Source organism: Dendrobates tinctorius, unplaced genomic scaffold (assembly GCF_039654945.1).
Source record: "Dendrobates tinctorius isolate UK_male_01 unplaced genomic scaffold, ASM3965494v1 ptg000559l, whole genome shotgun sequence".
Taxonomy (NCBI): Eukaryota; Metazoa; Chordata; class Amphibia; order Anura; family Dendrobatidae; genus Dendrobates; species Dendrobates tinctorius.
The window spans coordinates 15,545-34,874 of NW_027362217.1; the positions used below are offsets into that span (position 1 = coordinate 15,545).

Below are 19,330 nucleotides of genomic sequence, written 5' to 3' on the forward strand. Positions count from 1 at the left end.
CAGCAGAGAAAGGCACCCGATCAGCATCCAGAAGCAACTCCACTGCTCCAGATAAGCTGAACCCCTTCTCCACCAGGTAGGTCCAGACTTCACCAAGGTTCGTTAGCAAATGACCAGTATTACCAACAGGGAGCTGCAGCAGCTGATGACCTTTTATGGGAAGGAGGGGGAGGTCACCACCTGCTGGCTAATTGAACATGTAGTAACACCAGCGGCCACCGGGAGAAAACCAACAGCAGAGCAACTACAGTTGTAGTAACACCAGCAGTTACCGGGGGCAAAAACCCATATTAACCCCCAGGGCCTGAAAGGAAAAAGGTTTATATAAGAGAGTCCAGACTCTGACACAGATCCAAAAATGGATTGTGACAAGTAAGCTCGGTTCTGCTCCCGTACCGCTACAGTAAGCTCGGTTCTGCTCCCATATATCTGGAGTAAGCTCTTTTCTGCGCCAATATCTCTGTAGTAAGCTTCATTCTGCTCCCAAATCTCTGGAGTATTCTCCGTTCTGATCCATATCTGTGTAGTAAGCTCAGTTCTCCCATATGTCTGTAGTAAGCTCGGTTCTGCTCCCATATCTCTGGAGTATGCTCAGCTCTGCTCCCATATCTGTGTAGTATGCTCTGTTCTGCTCCCTATCTCTGGAGTAAGCTCCATTCTGCTCACATATCTATGCAGCAAGCTCCTTACTGTTCTCATATCTACGTACCAGCCTATTTTTAAAGCCTGATATCTCTGCTGCTTTAATGCAATGGTTAGAGATAAGGAGGGAAAAGGAGGGCCACTGCAACTCGAGGGCCACTGCCTTGTGATTGCTCCCCAGGCTGAAAAGTGCCAGCCAGCCCCTGTCTGTGTTACATTTGTGGTGCCCCTGAGGGCTCAGTTGCCACAGAGGTACTGCACCTCCTCCTGAGGTGCGGTACCCCACCATCCAGGTAAGTTGGAGGCTCCTGACCATGCTCCAACACTTGCATCCCACACAACACGGTAGTTCGGCAAAGCCACATTGCGGCTCCCTGCTTGGAGTGTAGCAGAGCACCTTTAGTGGCTCCCTGCTTGGAACACGAAACGTGCTGGGAGGCTGGTGGAGTTAGAATACATAAAAGAGTGGGAAGGTTTAGGATTTCGGGCAGTCAGAGAGTGAGTAAGTCAGGAGTGAGGATCCTGAGAGAGGGATGGAGGAAGGAGGTGCTGCAGCAGATCTCAGTGACCTGGGTCTGCTGGCACGGGAAAGGAAAGAAAGAGAAAGACATTGAACAGAAACCTGATCTTCCATGGGAAGGAAAGACTAGTACGGAACGTAGGAGTAAAAGGGAAAAGGGGACGTGGGTTAGAAGAGAACCCTGCCTAGAAGTTCTAAGCGCAAGGACGGGGCCTGGTCCCCGAGGTTGTATGGATACTAAGGTGTTGTGAGTTCATTTTCCGGTCCACCAGTTGTGAGTTCTCCTTCCAGGCTCCCTCTGGTGGTAACTGGAGGCAGTGATGCTGATTTAATCAGTAGAGATCTGCCACCTGATAATGAGGATGACGATTTGACCTCAGGAATCTCAGGCGGGATTTAAGACAGCCGACGCCCTATTCTGGTGCTGTTGATTCCTTCTGGCTTTTCAGGTCCTGGTTTTCAGCTCTGTTCCAGTCATTTCAAGCTAAATTTTTCTGCTAATGTTCACACTCGATTTTGTTGGTATATTCAGTTTTTTTTGTGTGGTCAGCCTGCCCCGGCTGGGGCTGTGCTGAATTTCCACTCTTATTTATCTGTATTTGCAAATTTGCTTTTTGTTCCTTATTAGATTGGCCTCTTTTTGCTCTGTCTCAGAATATTTCCGAGTGTTGATATAGTGGGAGAAGTCTAGTGACTTCAGGGTTAATTTTGCTATCAGACGTGTTGGACATTATTTTTGTAGGGTTTTTGGCAGATTGCAGACAGTGTCTTTCCTTTCCAATCCTTTCTAGTTAGTTTGGGCCCCATCATTTGCTCAGCCTATTTTCCTGCCTGTGTTTGTGCTTTCATCTTGTTTCACCGTCAATACATGTGAGGGGGCTGTCTTTCCTTTGGGGTCTGCTCTGGGGCAGTTAGTTTATCTCTTTTCTTGCTTTAGGCTTATTTAGTCCTCCGGCTGTGACGAAGCATCTAGGACCATCGCAGGTACGCTCCACGGCTGCTGCTAGTTGTGTGGTTAGGATCAGGGATCTGCAATCTGCATAGTTACCAACCTCTCTGGTTTTCTGTGACTTAGCTTGTTTAGTCTTTTTCTCCTCGGTGACCCATTCATAACAGAGTCACCAGAAATACCGCAGATTCTAGGGTACTCAAAAGCAGGAAAAAGTTGTTGAAAAGAAAAAAAGTGTCAGAATTTTTTTTTTTTCCTTTTTTTTTTTTTCTTTCTGGGGCCGTAGGAGGATTTTTTTTTCCTAATGGAGATTAAGCAATTGTCTGATCGTGTGGAGCAACTTGCTGCTGAAGTACAGGGAATTTCCTCCTACCTCACTCAGTCACATGCTGCTGAACCTAAGATCTCTACTCCAGATGTGTTTTCTGGGGATCGGTCTAAATTTCTCAATTTTAAGAATAATTGTAAATTATTTCTTGCCTTGAAGCCTAGCTCATCGGGGAGCTCTGTGCAGCAGGTTAAAATTGTCATCTCCTTGTTGCACGGTGATCCCCAGGATTGGGCTTTTTCTCGGACACCTGAAAATCCTGTTTTGACTAATGTGGATGCATTTTTTCAGGCCTTGGTGTTGTTGTATGATGAACCTAATGCTGTTGATCTAGCTGAGAGAACCCTGTTGGCATTAAACCAGGGTCAGGATTCTGCAGTTATACTGTCAACAATTCCGAAAATGGGAGGTCCTTACTACATTGAATGATAGTGCATTGGCAGCTCTCTTTCGGAAGGGTTTATCAGAGACCGTAAAAGATGTTATGGTGGGATTTCTTGTTCCCTCTGGTCTGGATGATTCTATGTCATTAGCCATTCAAGTTGATCGGCGTTTACATGAACGTAAGACTACGCGGGAGGCGATGCCACCTTTTGAATAAACGTCTGAACCTATGCATTGTGATGGGGTTTTGTCTAGGGCGCAATGTCAGGAGTTTAGAAGGCGTAATAAGCTGTGTTATTTCTGTGGAGACGCCTCTCATACTATTTCTGTCTGCCCTAAACGAGAGAAATGTTTTGCACACACATTTGCTGTGGGCAGTGTACAACCTAAGTTCCATTTGGCAATTACTTTGATCTGCTCCTTATCCACGTTTTCTACTAAGGCTTTCGTGGATTCAAGAGCAGCGTTGAATCTGATGGATTTGGACTTTGCTAAACGTTGTGGTTTTTCCATGACGCCTCTGCAGATGCCTATTCCTTTGAGGGGTATTGATGCTACTCCTTTGGCGGAGAATAAACCTCAGTGTTGGACCCAGGTGATAATGCGAGTTGCCCCAGACCACCAAGAAAATTGTAAATTTTTGGTGCTGCATAATTTGCATGATACTATTGTTCTGGGTTTTCTCTGGTTGCAAACTCATAATCCAGTTTTGGATTGGAAGTCTGGGTCTGTGGTGAGTTGGGGTTGTCAGTGTGTTCTTAGGGACGCCCCTGTTTTCTCCACCTCTCCTCAGTCTCAAGATATTCATGATTATCTAGCCGATTTTTCTGATGTATTTAGTGAGAGTAAGTCTGCGTCTTTGCCTCCTCATAGGAGTTATGACTGTGCAATTGAGTTGATGCTTGGGTGTAAATTTCCCAAGGGTAGGCTATTCAACTTATCAGTACCCGAGCATGATGCTATGCCGTCCTATATTAAGGAGTCGTTGGAGAAGGGTCATATTAGACCATCCTCGTCACCTTTAGGTGCTGTTTTTTTTGTGGCCAAGAAAGATGGTTCATTAAGACCGTGTATTGATTATCGTTCCCTTAACAAGATGACGGTTAAATATCAGTACCTGTTACCTCTGATGTCTGATTTATTCTCCAGAGTTAAGAGTGCCTGCTGGTTTACTAAGCTTGACCTCATTCGCATCAAGCACGGGGATGAATGGAAGACGGCGTTTAATACTCCGGAGGGACATTTTGAGTACCTGGTGATGCCTTTTGGGCTCACTAATGCCCCTTCTGTCTTCCAGTCCTTTATGAATGATATTTTCCATGACTTTGTGGATAAGTTTTTGATCATCTATCTGGATGATATTGTGATCTTTTCTAGTGATTGGGATTCTCATGTGGAGCACGGACTGTGTTCCGGATTTTGAGGGAGAATTCCCTGTTTGTTAAGGGATCGAAATGCCTCTTTGGTGTACAGAGGATTTCATTTTTGGGATTTATCTTGTCTCCATCGACTATTGAAATGGACCCGGCCAAGGTACAGGCCATTTATGATTGGGTTCAGCCTACTTCTTTGAAGGCCCTCCAGAAGTTTTTGGGTTTTGCCAATTTCTATCGTAAATTTATTGGTAATTTTTCTGGTATTGTTAAACCACTGACTGATCTGACCAAGAAGGGCGCTGATGTGCTGAATTGGTCTCCTGAGGCTGTCTCAGCATTTCAGGAGCTTAAGCGGAGATTTACTTCAACTCCAGTTTTACGGCAACCTGATGTCTCACTTCCATTTCAGGTGGAGGTAGATGCTTCTGAGATTGGTGCAGGAGCTGTTTTGTCCCAAAAAGACCATGTGACTTCTAAGATGAATCCCTGTGCCTTCTTTTCTCGAAAGTTCTCCCCATCTGAACGCAACTATGATGTGGGGAATCGGGAATTGTTGGCCATGAAATGGGCATTTGAGGAGTGGAGACATTGGTTGGAGTGAGCTAAACATCAAGTTGTGGTCCTCACCGAACACAAAAATTTGATTTATCTAGAGTCGGCCAAATGCTTGAATCCTAGACAGGCTAGATGGGCCTTGTTTTTCACGCGTTTTAATTTTCTGGTCTCTTTTCTTCCGGACACTAAGAATGTTAAGGCAGACGCCCTTTCTAGGAGTTTCTTTGCCGATTCTCTTAATGTGACCGAGCCAACACACTCTGTACCGCTACATCTGGGTACCTGCTTCTACACTGCCTGCGCCTCTCCTCTACCCGTACATCCACACTGCCCTGGGACTACAGCTCCACCTGTGGGGAGCTTCACCATTTTGGCTGCAACACACCACCAGCCCCAGAGGATCTGCATGTAGCGTCGGCTTAACATCTCACTTGTCGAACACCACAGGTGGCGTCACGAACTATTCATTCAATCAATTACATTTCACGATTTCAATTCCCCCATTACTTGGGCGCCCAGGGCCACGGACCGGGTCACCGCCGCTGTGACACATCCCACTGACACCGGCCCGGTACCGAGTACCCCACAGCCCTGGGAGGGCGACCCACATTGTGCAGGGATGAGTTATGGATTGAAAAAGTGATCATGCTGTTTTGGGCCAAATGGAAAATGAAAGGAAAAATGAATGACTGCGATTATTGAGAACGTCTTTGGTGAGAATCTGCACAGTACACACATATATGGTCTGCAGTGCACTTGTGTAAAACTGATAGTACCATTTTATGGACACTGTATGGTGGTGATATCAGTAATAGTACATTGGTTTTAGCTAATGATCCGTATGGCGGTATTATCACTACTGTATATGCTGGTAATATTTTGATCTGCTCTGGTGCTATTTGTTTGGTAGGCTAAGTTCCCGTGAAGTGTAGTTGGTGAGTTTTTGATGTCGCAGATTTTCTGCTGCATTTTCCACCTATTTTTGTATCTTTTTGACTGTGATTTTTGGTTAATTTAGTATGTTATGTGTTGAATAAATCTGCTTTAATTTTGATACTTCCTGGTACTCGGCTTTAACAAAGGTTTACTGAAAGATTCATGTGTGGATTTTATGCATTTTGCGTTTTTTACCTATGTATTTTCCTCATCGAATGCAATTCTATAGATAAAATCTGCATATAAATCTCAGCGTAATCACAAGAAAAATGTATCCTGTATATTGTGGATTTCAAACTCACGCACCGCAGGTCATTTTATACAGGGTATAAAAAATCACAGTGGGCATGAAATTTCTATAAATCCCATCAACTTTGTGGGGACTGTAAGAAAATGTGTTTTCTTTGCAGTGAAAATATTCAATGTGAGAACTAAACTATATATCGCAATATTATTATTATGAAATCTGGTTCTTCGCTCCATGCCTGAGTTTGAAACTGATGCTCAGCCTATGGTATTGCCACAATAATTATTGCTAGGCAACTTCCTTTTATAGTGAGATGTCCCTTTAAGATTCCATCACCAGATTCCATTATGACATCACTGATGACAAGTTAACATTCCACCCCAAGATTCCATTATGACATCATAATGCTCCGCCACTACCTAACCAAGTGCTTACTGCCCAGGTGTCATTATTGTCAGTGATTGGCTGCAAAGCTGGTGATATACTGACTGCGCTTGGATTTGTTTGAAATGTCTGACATTTCTTCAGATAAAATTAAGGAGTTGGCACTACTCCAGGGGATTCTTACCACCTATGCCCCTGACAATGTGCTACCAATACCCGATGGCGTCCTCAGCTTCACTTACCGGCTGGTTATGAAGCTAGTGAGAGACTGCCTGACCAAACACCAACAAGGTCGTATAAGCTCAGAATATCTTGAGCATTTACAGATGAACATCAGGACATCAGTACAACAGGTAACAGACAATCTGGGCAAAGCATCTAAAACAACAATGGATAATATTCATAAAATACAAGCTGGGGAGGGGGGCGGTGATAGCGTGAGCCTGCGTGCTCTACAATGCCAGGGCTGAATTTTACTCCCAGTCCACCCTGGTCACAATATGAAGAAAAAGTAAATGTTTACACATGTAAAGAATATTTAGCATCCAAAACCTGGTTAAAATAATTTTTTTGGGGAAAGACGGATATAAAAGCCTCATAAGAAGAGCAAAGCCATGGTTTTCCCTCTTTCCTTGATTCTGGTTCTGATGCTCAACCCATAATGTTGCCACTTTAATTGTTACTAGAATGTTGCTAGGCAACTTCCCTTTATGGTGAGATGCCCCTTTAACCCCTTCACCACCTTATGATTTTCCATTTTATGTGCTTTCGTTTTTTTGCTCCTCTTCTTCTCAGAGCCAGAACATTTTTTACCATCAATATAGCTTATGAGGTCTTGTTTATTGCAGGCCGAGTTGTTGTTTTAAATGACACCATAGATTACATATATTGTACTTGAAAACGGGGAAAAAATTTCAAGTGCTGTGAAATTGCAAAACAGTGCAATTCCACAAATTTTTTTAATTTAAAATGTTTACTAAATGCTAAAACTGACCTGGTAATATGATTCTACAGACAGTACGCGAATGCAGATACCAAACATGTATAGGTTCTTTTTTTAATTAAGTGGTGGGAAAAACATCTGAACGCTGGCCATGAGTCTGTGTTCCTAAAAGAAGATCAATGGACAGGCACACTGGTCTTCTGCAGACCCCTGGCTTTTATGATAACCCATCGCAACCCCAGAATCATGTGACAAGGGCGCTGATGAGCGAGACTTGTGACATGGTTTCGGTCAGCACGTCTGATATGCAGTTGTCAGTGATTGACAGCAGCATATAAGTGGTTGACAGCCAAAATCCATCTGCATCTATTTGCAGGACATGACAGCTGATCACATCAGCTGTCATGTACGGGTAGAGATGCGGGCTCTGGTGCTGCCTAAAAAAGACAGGGACACAACCATGGATGTAACTATACTTTCAAAATTGTAACTGGGTAAGATTCCATCCTGGGATTCCATGATGACATCACTGATGACATGTTAACATTCCACCACAAGATTCCATTATGACATCATAATGCACCACCACTACCTATCCAAGTGCTTACTGCCCAGGTGTCATTGTTGTCAGTGATTGGCTATGAAGCTGGTGATATACTGACTGCACTTGGATTTTTTTTAAATGTCTGGAATTTCTTCAGATAAACTTGAGGAGTTGGAACTACTCCAGGGGATTCTTGCCATCTATGCCCCTGCCCTTGTGCTACCACTACCCGATGGCGTCCTCAGCTTCACTTACCGGCTGGTTATGAAGCTAGTGAGAGACTGCCTGACCAAACACCAACAAGGTCTTATAAGCTCAGAATATCTTGAGCATTTACAGATGAACATCAGGACATTAGTACAACAGGTAACAGACAATCTGGGCAAAGCATGTAACAATAATAATGAATGATATTCACAGCACATGAAACAATAATGAATAATATTTATAAAATACAAGTTTATTTACATGAAATATGTAGTTTGGCCAAGAGCAATATAATTTATAGCTTATAAGAAATATCCATATATGTATTAATTGTAGCTGTAGATTGCACTAGTAAAATGGTGACATAAATAGCGTCCTATATTCTCTACTTTCTCTCATGATTTTCCTTTTTTGTTTATTTCCATTTTTATAGGCTGAAGAAAGATCCCAATATGGAGATTTGGCCTTTTTTAAACAATTGGCCCAACATTTCCTGTATGTACTAGAGTTTATTGCCCGCCCACTGAAGCATTTGGTAAGAATCCGTCATCTTCTATATCTCATGTCGTTTTATCTTCACAATCTTCCTTCTTGTAAATGCTGCAGTTCTGGTAATAGATATTATTGGAGAACTGTTGTATATACAAGTCCCTTATATATTAATGTGGATTTACTGGGCGGAGCGGCCGTGTATATTCCCCGCAATTATGTTAATCCAGGTTTAGTCCGTTCTGTCTTTTGTGTACTGTAATTTAGTATTTGTGAGTTGTTATATTAATTGCACATATTATATCCATCAGGAAACACCGGCCGGTGACTCCAAAGAGGGGCAACACCGAAATATCGCTGACCCCAATACCAGTGAGCCAGGGCTAAAAAGTGATCTGATTGAAGGTAAGCTGATCATCTCGCATTCCTACAAACATTAATATTATGGAGACACCAGAGAATATATAAATTTACTCTTCATCCTCTGTATGAGGCCGGTGACGGCTCCTGAACCTCCTATAGACTGTAATAGAGAGGGCTCATGCAATTCTGAAAACCCCTCCGGTTCTCTCTTCTGGGATCTTTTCAGCCCCAAAATGCACAGAGGACCTCACAGGGTCCTCATCCAAGTCACTGTCAGATCCCGAACAATCACACATTTATGGCAGAGTATATCTATCTATGGATGTGCCATAAGTATATACAGTATGTGCAGAATATCCATATAACTAGTATTATACCATTTATTTGTCTTTCCTTTCTTATATCGATGTGTTATATATTAAGTTCTGATATCGTCTAATACATGATGTCTCATTATTTTATCATTATATTAGAGACAACTGAGCCGGCAACTGCTGATGGTGGAATATCTGAGACACCAGAGATCCCCGAATCTGCCAGTGTAAGTACCAGAGAAAACATCTGTATATCATCAGATAACGGGGTATGAATTACACATCACATGTTACACCCCATAGTACAGTGGGTTAACTCTATTCTTATTGTAGATTGGACCTATTATTATTATTCCTGTCTCCTCTGTGTGATGTCCCTTACCATCCCCTCCAGTACAATGATACATGTGTATGGAGGATATCCCTATAATATAATAGTGTCTGGGGAGCGTCCTGCTGGTATCATGTCCTCTACATCTGCTGCAGTGTAATCAGCGGGGACATAATGTAGAGAAGTTCCTGCATCTGCAGCTTTTATCTTCCTGCAACTTTTATGTCTCATTGTCATTTCTTATTCTTCTAGGCCGTGATCAGATCATTGACCCCTATGAGAAAACCAAGTAAGAGCGACTATACCCAGATCAAAGAGATCAGCAGTGGAGGTTTTGGGTGAGCGTTATGTATAATCTACATTTTTCCCAAACTCCTTATGATGGTGCCTCAGTCTATATGTCCTGCCTTAGGGAAATTCCTGTATATGAGTCCACATCTAAATGTTACTGTATTCCAAGATGTGTAACATTTTTATTTTTTCATCCCATAGAGCTTTGTAAGGACTTGTTTTTTGTGTGTCGAGCTGTTGTTATCGGTACCACTTTGCACTAGATCTAATCTACATCTAGTCATCTACTCCACATCTATTTGTCCCGATTCAGCTCAGTTATGATGTGATATGTATGAAAACCTCCCATAAGGACTCATACTCACTTGCGAGAGACTCGCACTATTCTGGTGCCAGTGTCACATGGAAACCTGGCACAGCCGCCGGCATTGGGACTGGAGTGTGCGGCTACATGTATCTCTATGCAGCCGCACGCTCTGTTCCCAGTGCCAGTGGCAGTGCCGGGTTTTCATGCGAGAGACTAGCACGAGAATCATGCGAGTCTCTCGTAAGTGAGTATGAGCCCTAAGTGATCATTTATGCTGAGTAATTTTGTGTATTTCCAGACATTGGTTTCTAGTGACGGCCATACATCTAGTATTAACTATTAGTGATGAGCGAGTATACTTGTTACTCGTGATTTCCGAGCATGCTCGGGTGTTCTCTGAGTATTTTGGCATGCTCGGAGATTTAGTTTGTGTCGCCGTAGCTGCATGATTTGCGGCTCCTAGACAGCCTGAATACATGTGGGGATTTCCTAACAAACAGGCATTCCTCCTCACGTGTATTCAGGCTGTCTAGCAGTCGCAAATCATGCAGCTGCGGTGACACAAACTAAATCTCCGAGCACGCCAAAATAATCAGAGAACACCCGAGCATGCTCGGAAAACTCAAGTAACGAGCATACTCGCTCATCACTATTAATCACTATTAACTATTAGGACAGAAGATCATTTGACATATTGACAGACTGTTAGTAAGAATTCTGTATAAATTATGGATTTTTCTCCTCTACAGGGCCGTCCACTTAGTGCGTCATAAAGACACAAACAAGGTATTCGCCATGAAGAAACAAGCAAGGAGTAACCTGGAGGATCCAGAGTATCTTGAAATGGCCTATCAGGAAAGGGACATCGCAATATTCGCTGATTGTCCCTTTGTTGTCTCCACGTTTTGTTCCTTCCCAACTAAACGACATCTGTGTATGGTCATGGACTTTGAAGCAGGTAAGACATATCCATTGTATCTCTATCCAGCCCATATCTGCTTAAACATATAAAGCTACCAATGTATTTATATTTCATTAATCTACATGCTCAGAAGAACAGTTTAGGAAGGTTACATCTTTCTGACAGATAATAATTTTCATTGCTTCTTATTGCATTTTTTTCTGATGTTGGGGCAACAAAAACACTGCAATTCCATCTGAGTTTATTTGTTTTTTTATTATTTATTTTGAATGGAGAAAAAGTGATGTTTATATAAAATTTTCTTTCCCCAAATATTTTTGTTATTTTATTTTTTAGTCTCCATAAGGGACCTGAACTTGCGATTATATAATCGTAATTACTATGTACTGCAATATGGGCATTGCAGAATATGGTGAAAATCTTGGTCCACTATGAAGCCAAGCTATACACTGACCTTCACAGAAGTACCATAGTGGCAAGGATAGTAGTCTTCCGCAGACACTCAGCAGCCATAGCAAACCACTGACATGGAATGGGGGCGATGAGTGCTTAGAGCAGCTCACCTCCAGGTCACCTGCTGTAAATGCCGCTGTCAGAGATTGACAGTGCAATGTACGAGTTTACCAGCAGGGGGCAGATCTCAGCTCTCTTTTTGTATAGGATTACTCTGCAGTATACAGTATACGCTCTACATCACACAGTGTATCTCTATGATTGACTCCCTGCCCCAATGTCTCAGCTTATTTCTCATTCACACTCATCATGTGTAATTTACATTATAACAAACCCTCACCTGTCATATTTGCTTTCTGCTCTAGGAGGAGACTGTGGCAGTCTCTTAAAGTTATATGGTCGCTTATCCCTCGCCTGGGCCCGCAGGTACCTTGCAGAAACGGTTGTTGCTGTGGAATATCTGCACAGCTATGGTGTGGTTCACCGAGACCTGAAGCCTGGAAAGTAAGTGAGCGCTGCAGTATAATAAAGGGAGAGACAGTTATAGTTTGGTATACAGTCTATGGGTTATTACTTAGGGCTGACAATATCTTTTCTTTTACAGCCTCATGATATCATCAACTGGACATATCAAAGTCACCGATTTTGGTATTTCAAAACTCGGACTCATGAGACCAACATCAGACATTTACAAGGCTCAAACTGAAGACATCACCAGAGAGTTTCCTGATGATGGGGTTAGCTATACATAAAAAACTTATTCTTTACAGATCTGATCTATTTCTGCTTCTCGGATATTTTCTCACATAGAAAACTTTTCCACTGATATTATTTGTCACAGTTATTTTCATTGATCATCTTCTTATTGTTCTGTTGGTTTTCAGATGATTGGTACATTGCATTATATAGCCCCAGAAGTCATCTTAGGGGAGCGCTACGGAAGGCCTATTGACTGGTGGTCACTAGGGATCATCATGTATAAATTTCTTACTGGCGATGTGCCATTTAAAGGAAGATACAAAAGTATTATTTTTAACAGTATCACCACAGGTAAGTAAAATATTCTGAATGCTGTGTGATGCCACAGTAATTTGGTTCAGTTGTTATGTTCATTCTTTGGTTTAGTTACTTGTTGCTTTTGATGAGTTTTTTTAAATGATAGTAAATGTAGAGACTTTCTTTTCTGTAATATTTACTTTTTACATAACAGATAACATCACTTTGAAATTTAAAAAGCATGCTCTTCATCCCAAAGCTCAAAGCATCATTACTCAGCTACTCATAAAAGATCCAACACATAGACTCGGGACAGGTAATATATATAGTAGTATTAATAATGACTTATAGCTCCTCTGTGACCTGACAAATAGATCATTTCCATGAGGATCAACACTGAGGTCTCTGCGTTATCTTCTTGTCCATTCCCCATTCTTCATGCCATGACTTACAGTATATTTTGGATCTGCTATATCTTCAGTTTAGATTAACTTAAAATGTACAGTCTTCCTAACATTGTCTGGATCACTTTTTTCTTGTCTTCCGTTTCCAGGAGGAGCAAATGAAATCAAGAGTCATCCATTCCTGAGTGAGTTAGACTTTGAGAACCTTCAAAATATGCCAACGTTAAGGCCAGATATTACATCAGAGGAGGACACCCGCTACTTTCCCAGTAAGTAGAATGAGACGTCATCTGGTTAAAGTTGCCGTTTGTCTTGTCTTTTATTTTATGTGACAATATGTTCCCATCATTATTAGTAATAACTTGGTGACTGTCTGTGATTATATTAATAATCTTTGATAATACTTGTACTTTGTAGCTGGCATTAAGAGACCCAAACATATGGATTCAGATGAGGATGACACAAGTGAGGTCAGTGATTGGCCAGAAAGTCTAAACTATGTATCATCTTCTCAAAGACTTTCTAAGGTAAGTATATCATCAGTAAATCCACAAAACTATAACTAAAATAGTATGAAAATACTATATATATATATATATAATTAATTTTACTCTGTGTATTTTAGCTATATGACCCCAATACCATGATGATGAGAGATGAAGACCATGAGCCATCTCCAGATTGCTCTCTAGAGACCAGCACAAAACACTCAGACGTGTGAGTAGATTATTACAGGGTATAGTACTGACATATCTTCAGAATACCAAATACAAGACGCATATGACACAATACTAAATCCAGAACTCACCGCCCCCATGATTGATCATCACTGTAATGTCTGGCTTGTGATAACGCTGGTGATAACAGTTGATCATTATGACCAGCCTTTCATTTCAATTTCATTAAAGCCCTTTATTACTAGTTATTCTTCATTCTTGCTGACAGAAGGCAGTCCTGTGCAAGGTATACCCTTCATTTTGGCCAAGTGTCCTAATTGCCCATAAAAAAGGAGTCTTTTTATTTTTCATTGCTTTCACTTGTAATTTATTTTTTTTCTACTAAACAGGCAGAAAGAATCTTCTCCAACTGGAAATGATGGTGATAATCAGTGCTTCACTACTGAAAACAAGTCACCCTCTCCCATATTGCCAGGTATGTGCAGGTCTATAGGACATCTTGTTGTCGTCACTGATCATAAGGTGTAATGTAAATGTTACATGAGGGCTCAGAAAATCACTGCTTTTTTGTGCCTTTAAAATAATCAACAATCCAACACTTTACTGTATAAAATTCTCACTCTTATGTGCTGCGCATAAAAGGTATAAGGGGCCATACAGTCTGGTGCCTGATACTGATCACGAATGCTCTGCCCATGGTTCAATCAGGCCCCAAACTAACCCTATATATACCCTTAATGTCCCACAGATGTTTTAACCCCTTAACTCCCGAAGCTTTTTTCCGATTTTGCATTTTCGTTTTTCTTTCCCCTTCTTTCCAGAGCCATAAGTTTTTTTATTTTTAGGTCAATATTGCCGTGTGAGGGCTTATTTTTTGTGGGACGAGTTGTACTCTTGAACAATACCTTTGGTTTTACCATGTCGTGTAACAGAAAACAGGAAAAAAAATTCAAAGTGCAGTAAAATTGCAAAATAAATGCAATCCCACACTTAATTTTTGATTGGCTTTTTTGCTAGGTTCACTAAATGCTAAAACTGACCTGTGATTTTGATTCTCCAGGTCATTACGAGTTTATAGACACCAAACATGTCTAGGTTCTTTTTTATCTAAGTGGTGAAGAAAAATTCCAAACTTTGCAAAAAAAAAAATTGCGCCCTTTTCTGAGACCCGTAGCGTCTCCACTTTTTGGGATCTCTGGTTGGGCGAGGATTTATTTTTTGCACGCCGAGCTGACGTTTTTAATGATAACACTTTTATACAGATACGTTCTTTTGATCGCCTGTTATTTCATGTTAATGCAATATCGCGGCGACCAAAAAAACTTAATTATGGCGTTTCGATTTGTTTTCTCGCTCAGCCGTTTGGCGATAGGGTTAATCTTTTTTTTATTGATAGATCGGGTGATTCTGTACACAGCAATACCAAATATGTGTAGGTTTGATTTTTTTTATTGTTTAATTTTGAATGAGGCGAAAGAGGGGGGATTTAAACTTTTGTTTTTTTATATTTTTTAAAAACATTTTTTTATTTTTGCATTACTCCATGGGAGGCTAGAAACTGCCATAAATCAATCGCCTCTGCTACATAGAGGAGATGCATAGATCCCCTCTATGTAGCAGAATTATAGGTGTGCTATGAACGCCGACCACAGGGTTGAGCTCATAGCAATCCGGCATCAGCAACCATAAAGATATGACTCTAATCTTATAGGAGTTTTTCATTGACTTGTTTTTCTTAATTTTTTGTATGATTTTCCAGTTGATACGAAAAATACATCTGCACTAAAACTGGAAGAGCAAAAACCAGAAATAGTAGTAAAGACAGAACCTAGCAGAGGTAAGTGTGACAATAAGGTCTATGTGGTCTGATGTCGGCGACTGAGAATAATTCACAAGGAGGATATATTATATGTTACTTTTTTACATGAATTTCCAGTTGAGACAATAAATACATCTGCATTAAACCTGGGAGAAGATCAAGACCCAAAAATAGTCCCAGAGACAGAACCGAGCAGAGGTAAGTGTGACAATAAGGTCTTTGTTGTCTGATGTCGGCGACAGAATAATTCACGAGCAGGATATATTATGTGTCAATGGAGAGATTTTCACATCTACGACTGACAATGATCACTGACTTGTTTTTCTTACTTTTTTATATGAATTTCAAGATGAGACAAAAAATACCTCTGCATTAAACCTGGGAGAAGATCAAGACCCAGAAATAGTCCCAGAGACAGAACCTAGCAGAGGTAAGTGTGACAATTAGGTCTATGTGGTCTGATGTCGGAGACTGAGAATAATTGAGGAGGAGGATATATTATATGTCAATGTGGGATTTTCACATCAAGGACTGACAATGATTATTGACTTGTTTTTCTTACTTTTTTATATAATTTTCCAGTTGAGGCAAAAAATACATCTGCTTTAAAACTGGGAGAAGAGCAAGACCCAGAAATACTTGCAGAGACAGAGCCTAGCAGAGGTAAGTGTGACAATAAGGTCTATGTGGTCTGATGTCGGCGACTGAGAATAATTCACGAGGAGGATATATTATATGTAAAACGAAAAAAGTGGTTTGGTACCGTGTTAGCCAGTAGAAAAAAATATATAAAGTGCTCTCAGTGAGAGAAACAAAATAGGAATCTTGTGGGTATGATGCCTTTTAATGGCTAACAAATAATAGTGAATGTTGTTACAAAGCAAGCTTTCGGGACTGCTTACGTCCCTTCATCAAGCTGATAAGCTGCTGATATGCATATCAGCCTGATTAAGGGACGTAAGCAGTCCCGAAAGCTTGCTTTGTAACAACATTTACTATTATTTGTTAGCCATTAAAAGGTATCATACCCACAAGATTCCTATTTTGTTTCTCTCACTGAGAGCACTTTATATATATTATATGTAGTGATGAGCGAATGTGCTCTTTACTCGAGTTTTCTGAACATGTTTGAGTGTTCCCTGAGTAGTTTCGGCATGCTCGGAAATCAAGTTTTATTCCCCGCAGCTGCATGATTTGAGACTGCTAGAGAGCCTGAATTCATGTGAGGATTTCCGAAAAAACTGGCAATCCCCACATGTATTCAGGCTGTCTAGAAGCTGCAAATCATGCAGCTGCGGGGACTAAAACTTAATTCATGAGCACGATCAAAATGCTCGGAAAACTCGAGTAACGAACACACTCGCTCATCACTATATGTCAATGGTGGGATTTTCACATCTATGACTGACAATAATCATTGACTTGTTTTTCTTACTTTTTTATATGAATTTCCAGTTAAGGCGAAAAATACCTCTGCATTAAAACTGGGAGAAGATCAAGACCCAGAAATAGTAGCAGAGACAGAACCTAGTAGAGGTAAGTGTGACAATAAGGTCTATGTTGTCTGATGTCGGCAACTGAGAATAATTCATGAGGAGGATATATTATATGTAGTGATAAGCGAGTGTGCTCTTTACTCGAGTTTTCCGAACATGCTCGGGTGTTCTCTGAGTATTTTGGGCGTGCTCGGAAATCCAGTTTTAGTCCCCGCAGCTGCATGATTTGAGACTGCTAGAGAGCCTGAATACATGTGGGGATTTCCAAAAAAACATGCAATCATCCCCGCATGTATTCAGGCTGTCTAGCAGCTGCAAACCATGCAGCTGCAGGGACTAAAATTTAATTTCCGAGCACGCCCAAAATACTCGGAGAGCACCCGGAGAACACCTGAGAATGCTTGGAAAACTCAAGTAACGAGCACAATCGCTCATCACTACATATAATATATCCTTCTCGGGAATTATTCTCAGTCACCGACATCAGACAGTCAGTCCCCGCAGCTGCATGATTTGCGGCTGACAGCCTGAATACATGTGGCGATTGCTTGTTCTTTAGCAAAAATCCCCACATGTATTCAGGCGTTCCAGCAGCCGCAAATCATGCAGCTGCGAGGACTAAAACTTAGTTCACGAGTATGCTCAAAATACTTGGAGAACACCTGAGCATGCTCGGAAAGCTCCAGTAACAAGCACACCCACCCATCACTATATGTCTATGGTGGGATTTTCACATTGATGACTGACAATGATCAATGACTTGTTTTTCTTACTTTTTTACCTGAATTTCCAGTTGATACGAAAAATACATCTGCACTAAAACTGGAAGAGCAAAAACCAGAAATAGTAGTAAAGACAGAACCTAGCAGAGGTAAGTGTGACAATAAGGTCTATGTTGTCTGATGTTGGCGACTGAGAATAATTCCCGAGGAGGATATATTATATATCAATGGTGGGATTTTCACATCTATGACTGACAATGATCATTGACTTGTTTTTCTTACTTTTTTACATGAATTTCAAGATGAGACAAAAAATACCTCTGCATTAAAACTGGGAGAAGATCAAGACCCAGAAATAGTCCCAGAGACAGAACCTAGCAGAGGTAAGTGTGACAATAAGGTCAATGTTGTCTGATGTCGGCGATTGAGAATTAGTCACGAGGAGGAGATGTTAACTCCCAATTATACGATTGCCACATGTATGATGACTGACAATGATCATTGACTTGTTTTTCTTACTTTTTTACATGAATTTCAAGATAAGACAAAAAATACATCTGCATTAAAACTGGAAGAAGATCAAGACCCAGAAATAGTCCCAGAGACAGAACCTAGCAGAGGTAAGTGTGACAATAAGGTCAATGTTGTCTGATGTCGGCGATTGAGAATTAGTCACAAGGAGGAGATGATAACTCCCAATTATACGATTGCCACATGTATGATGACTGACAATGATCATTGACTTGTTTTTCTTACTTTTTTACATGAACTTCAAGATGAGACAAAAAATACATCTGCATTAAAACTGGAAGAAGATCAAGACCCAGAAATAGTCCCAGAGACAGAACCTAGCAGAGGTAAGTGTGACAATAAGGTCTATGTTGTCTGATGTCGGCGATTGAGAAATAGTCACGAGGAGGAGATGTTAACTCCCAGTTATACAATTGCCACATGTATGATGACTGACAATGATCATTGACTTGATTTTTTACTTTTTATATAAATTTCTAGTTGAGAAGAAAAATAACTCTGCAATAAAACTGGTAGAAGATCAAAATGCCAAAATAGTAGAAGAGCGAGAACCTAGAAGACGTAAGTGTGATAATAAGGCCTATGTTGATTGATGTTGGCCAGTGAGAATAATTCATGTGGAGAAGATGTTTTCTGTCAGTGGTGGGATTGTCACATGTATGATGAGTGACAATGATCCTGTTCCTCTGCACGGATAAGATTTCTCTACCGTCCTGCCACAATGACACCAAAGCAGTATCCTCTAATATGGAGTCCCATTACTTACATTAGTTTTATATCTCTTCTCAAAGGTTCCATCTTCCGCCGGATTATATCATCCTGCCGGCGTGGAATATCCAGGGCCGCTCGCAGCATCAGTAGATGCATTTGTCCAATCTGTCCTTAGGGCACCATATACATCTAGTACAGCAAGTCCATCATCAAAGCTGTACTTGGGCAGCACGGTGGCTCAGTGGTTATCAGTGTTGCTTTGCAGCACTGGGATCCTGGGTTTAAATGTCACTAAGGAAAACATCTGCAAGGAGTTTGTATGTTCTCCCCGTGTTTGCGTGGGTTTCCTCCGGGTACTCCGGTTTCCTCCCACACTCCAAAGACATACTGATAGGGAATTCCCAATTTAAAAAAATTAAATAAAAATTCTGAATTAATTAATATTCCTTTGTAATAGAATATTTCTGAAATATATGGCATACCAATACT

The 19,330-nt window shown here is 41.0% G+C and overlaps 1 protein-coding gene across 1 annotated transcript; it reads left to right on the plus strand.

The window, feature by feature from the left end:
• Positions 1-10,859: 10,859 nt before the first annotated feature.
• Positions 10,860-18,014, plus strand: LOC141078422 (microtubule-associated serine/threonine-protein kinase 3-like; the record flags this gene model as incomplete). Its single annotated transcript, XM_073565151.1, has 14 exons — positions 10,860-11,068; positions 11,851-11,989; positions 12,090-12,222; positions 12,370-12,535; positions 12,696-12,797; positions 13,035-13,154; positions 13,303-13,412; positions 13,511-13,602; positions 13,952-14,037; positions 15,322-15,399; positions 15,499-15,579; positions 16,837-16,917; positions 17,671-17,748; positions 17,902-18,014. Coding segments are annotated over 14 exons (1,588 nt in total), but the record flags the coding sequence as incomplete, so codon positions are not given.
• Positions 18,015-19,330: the final 1,316 nt, after the last annotated feature.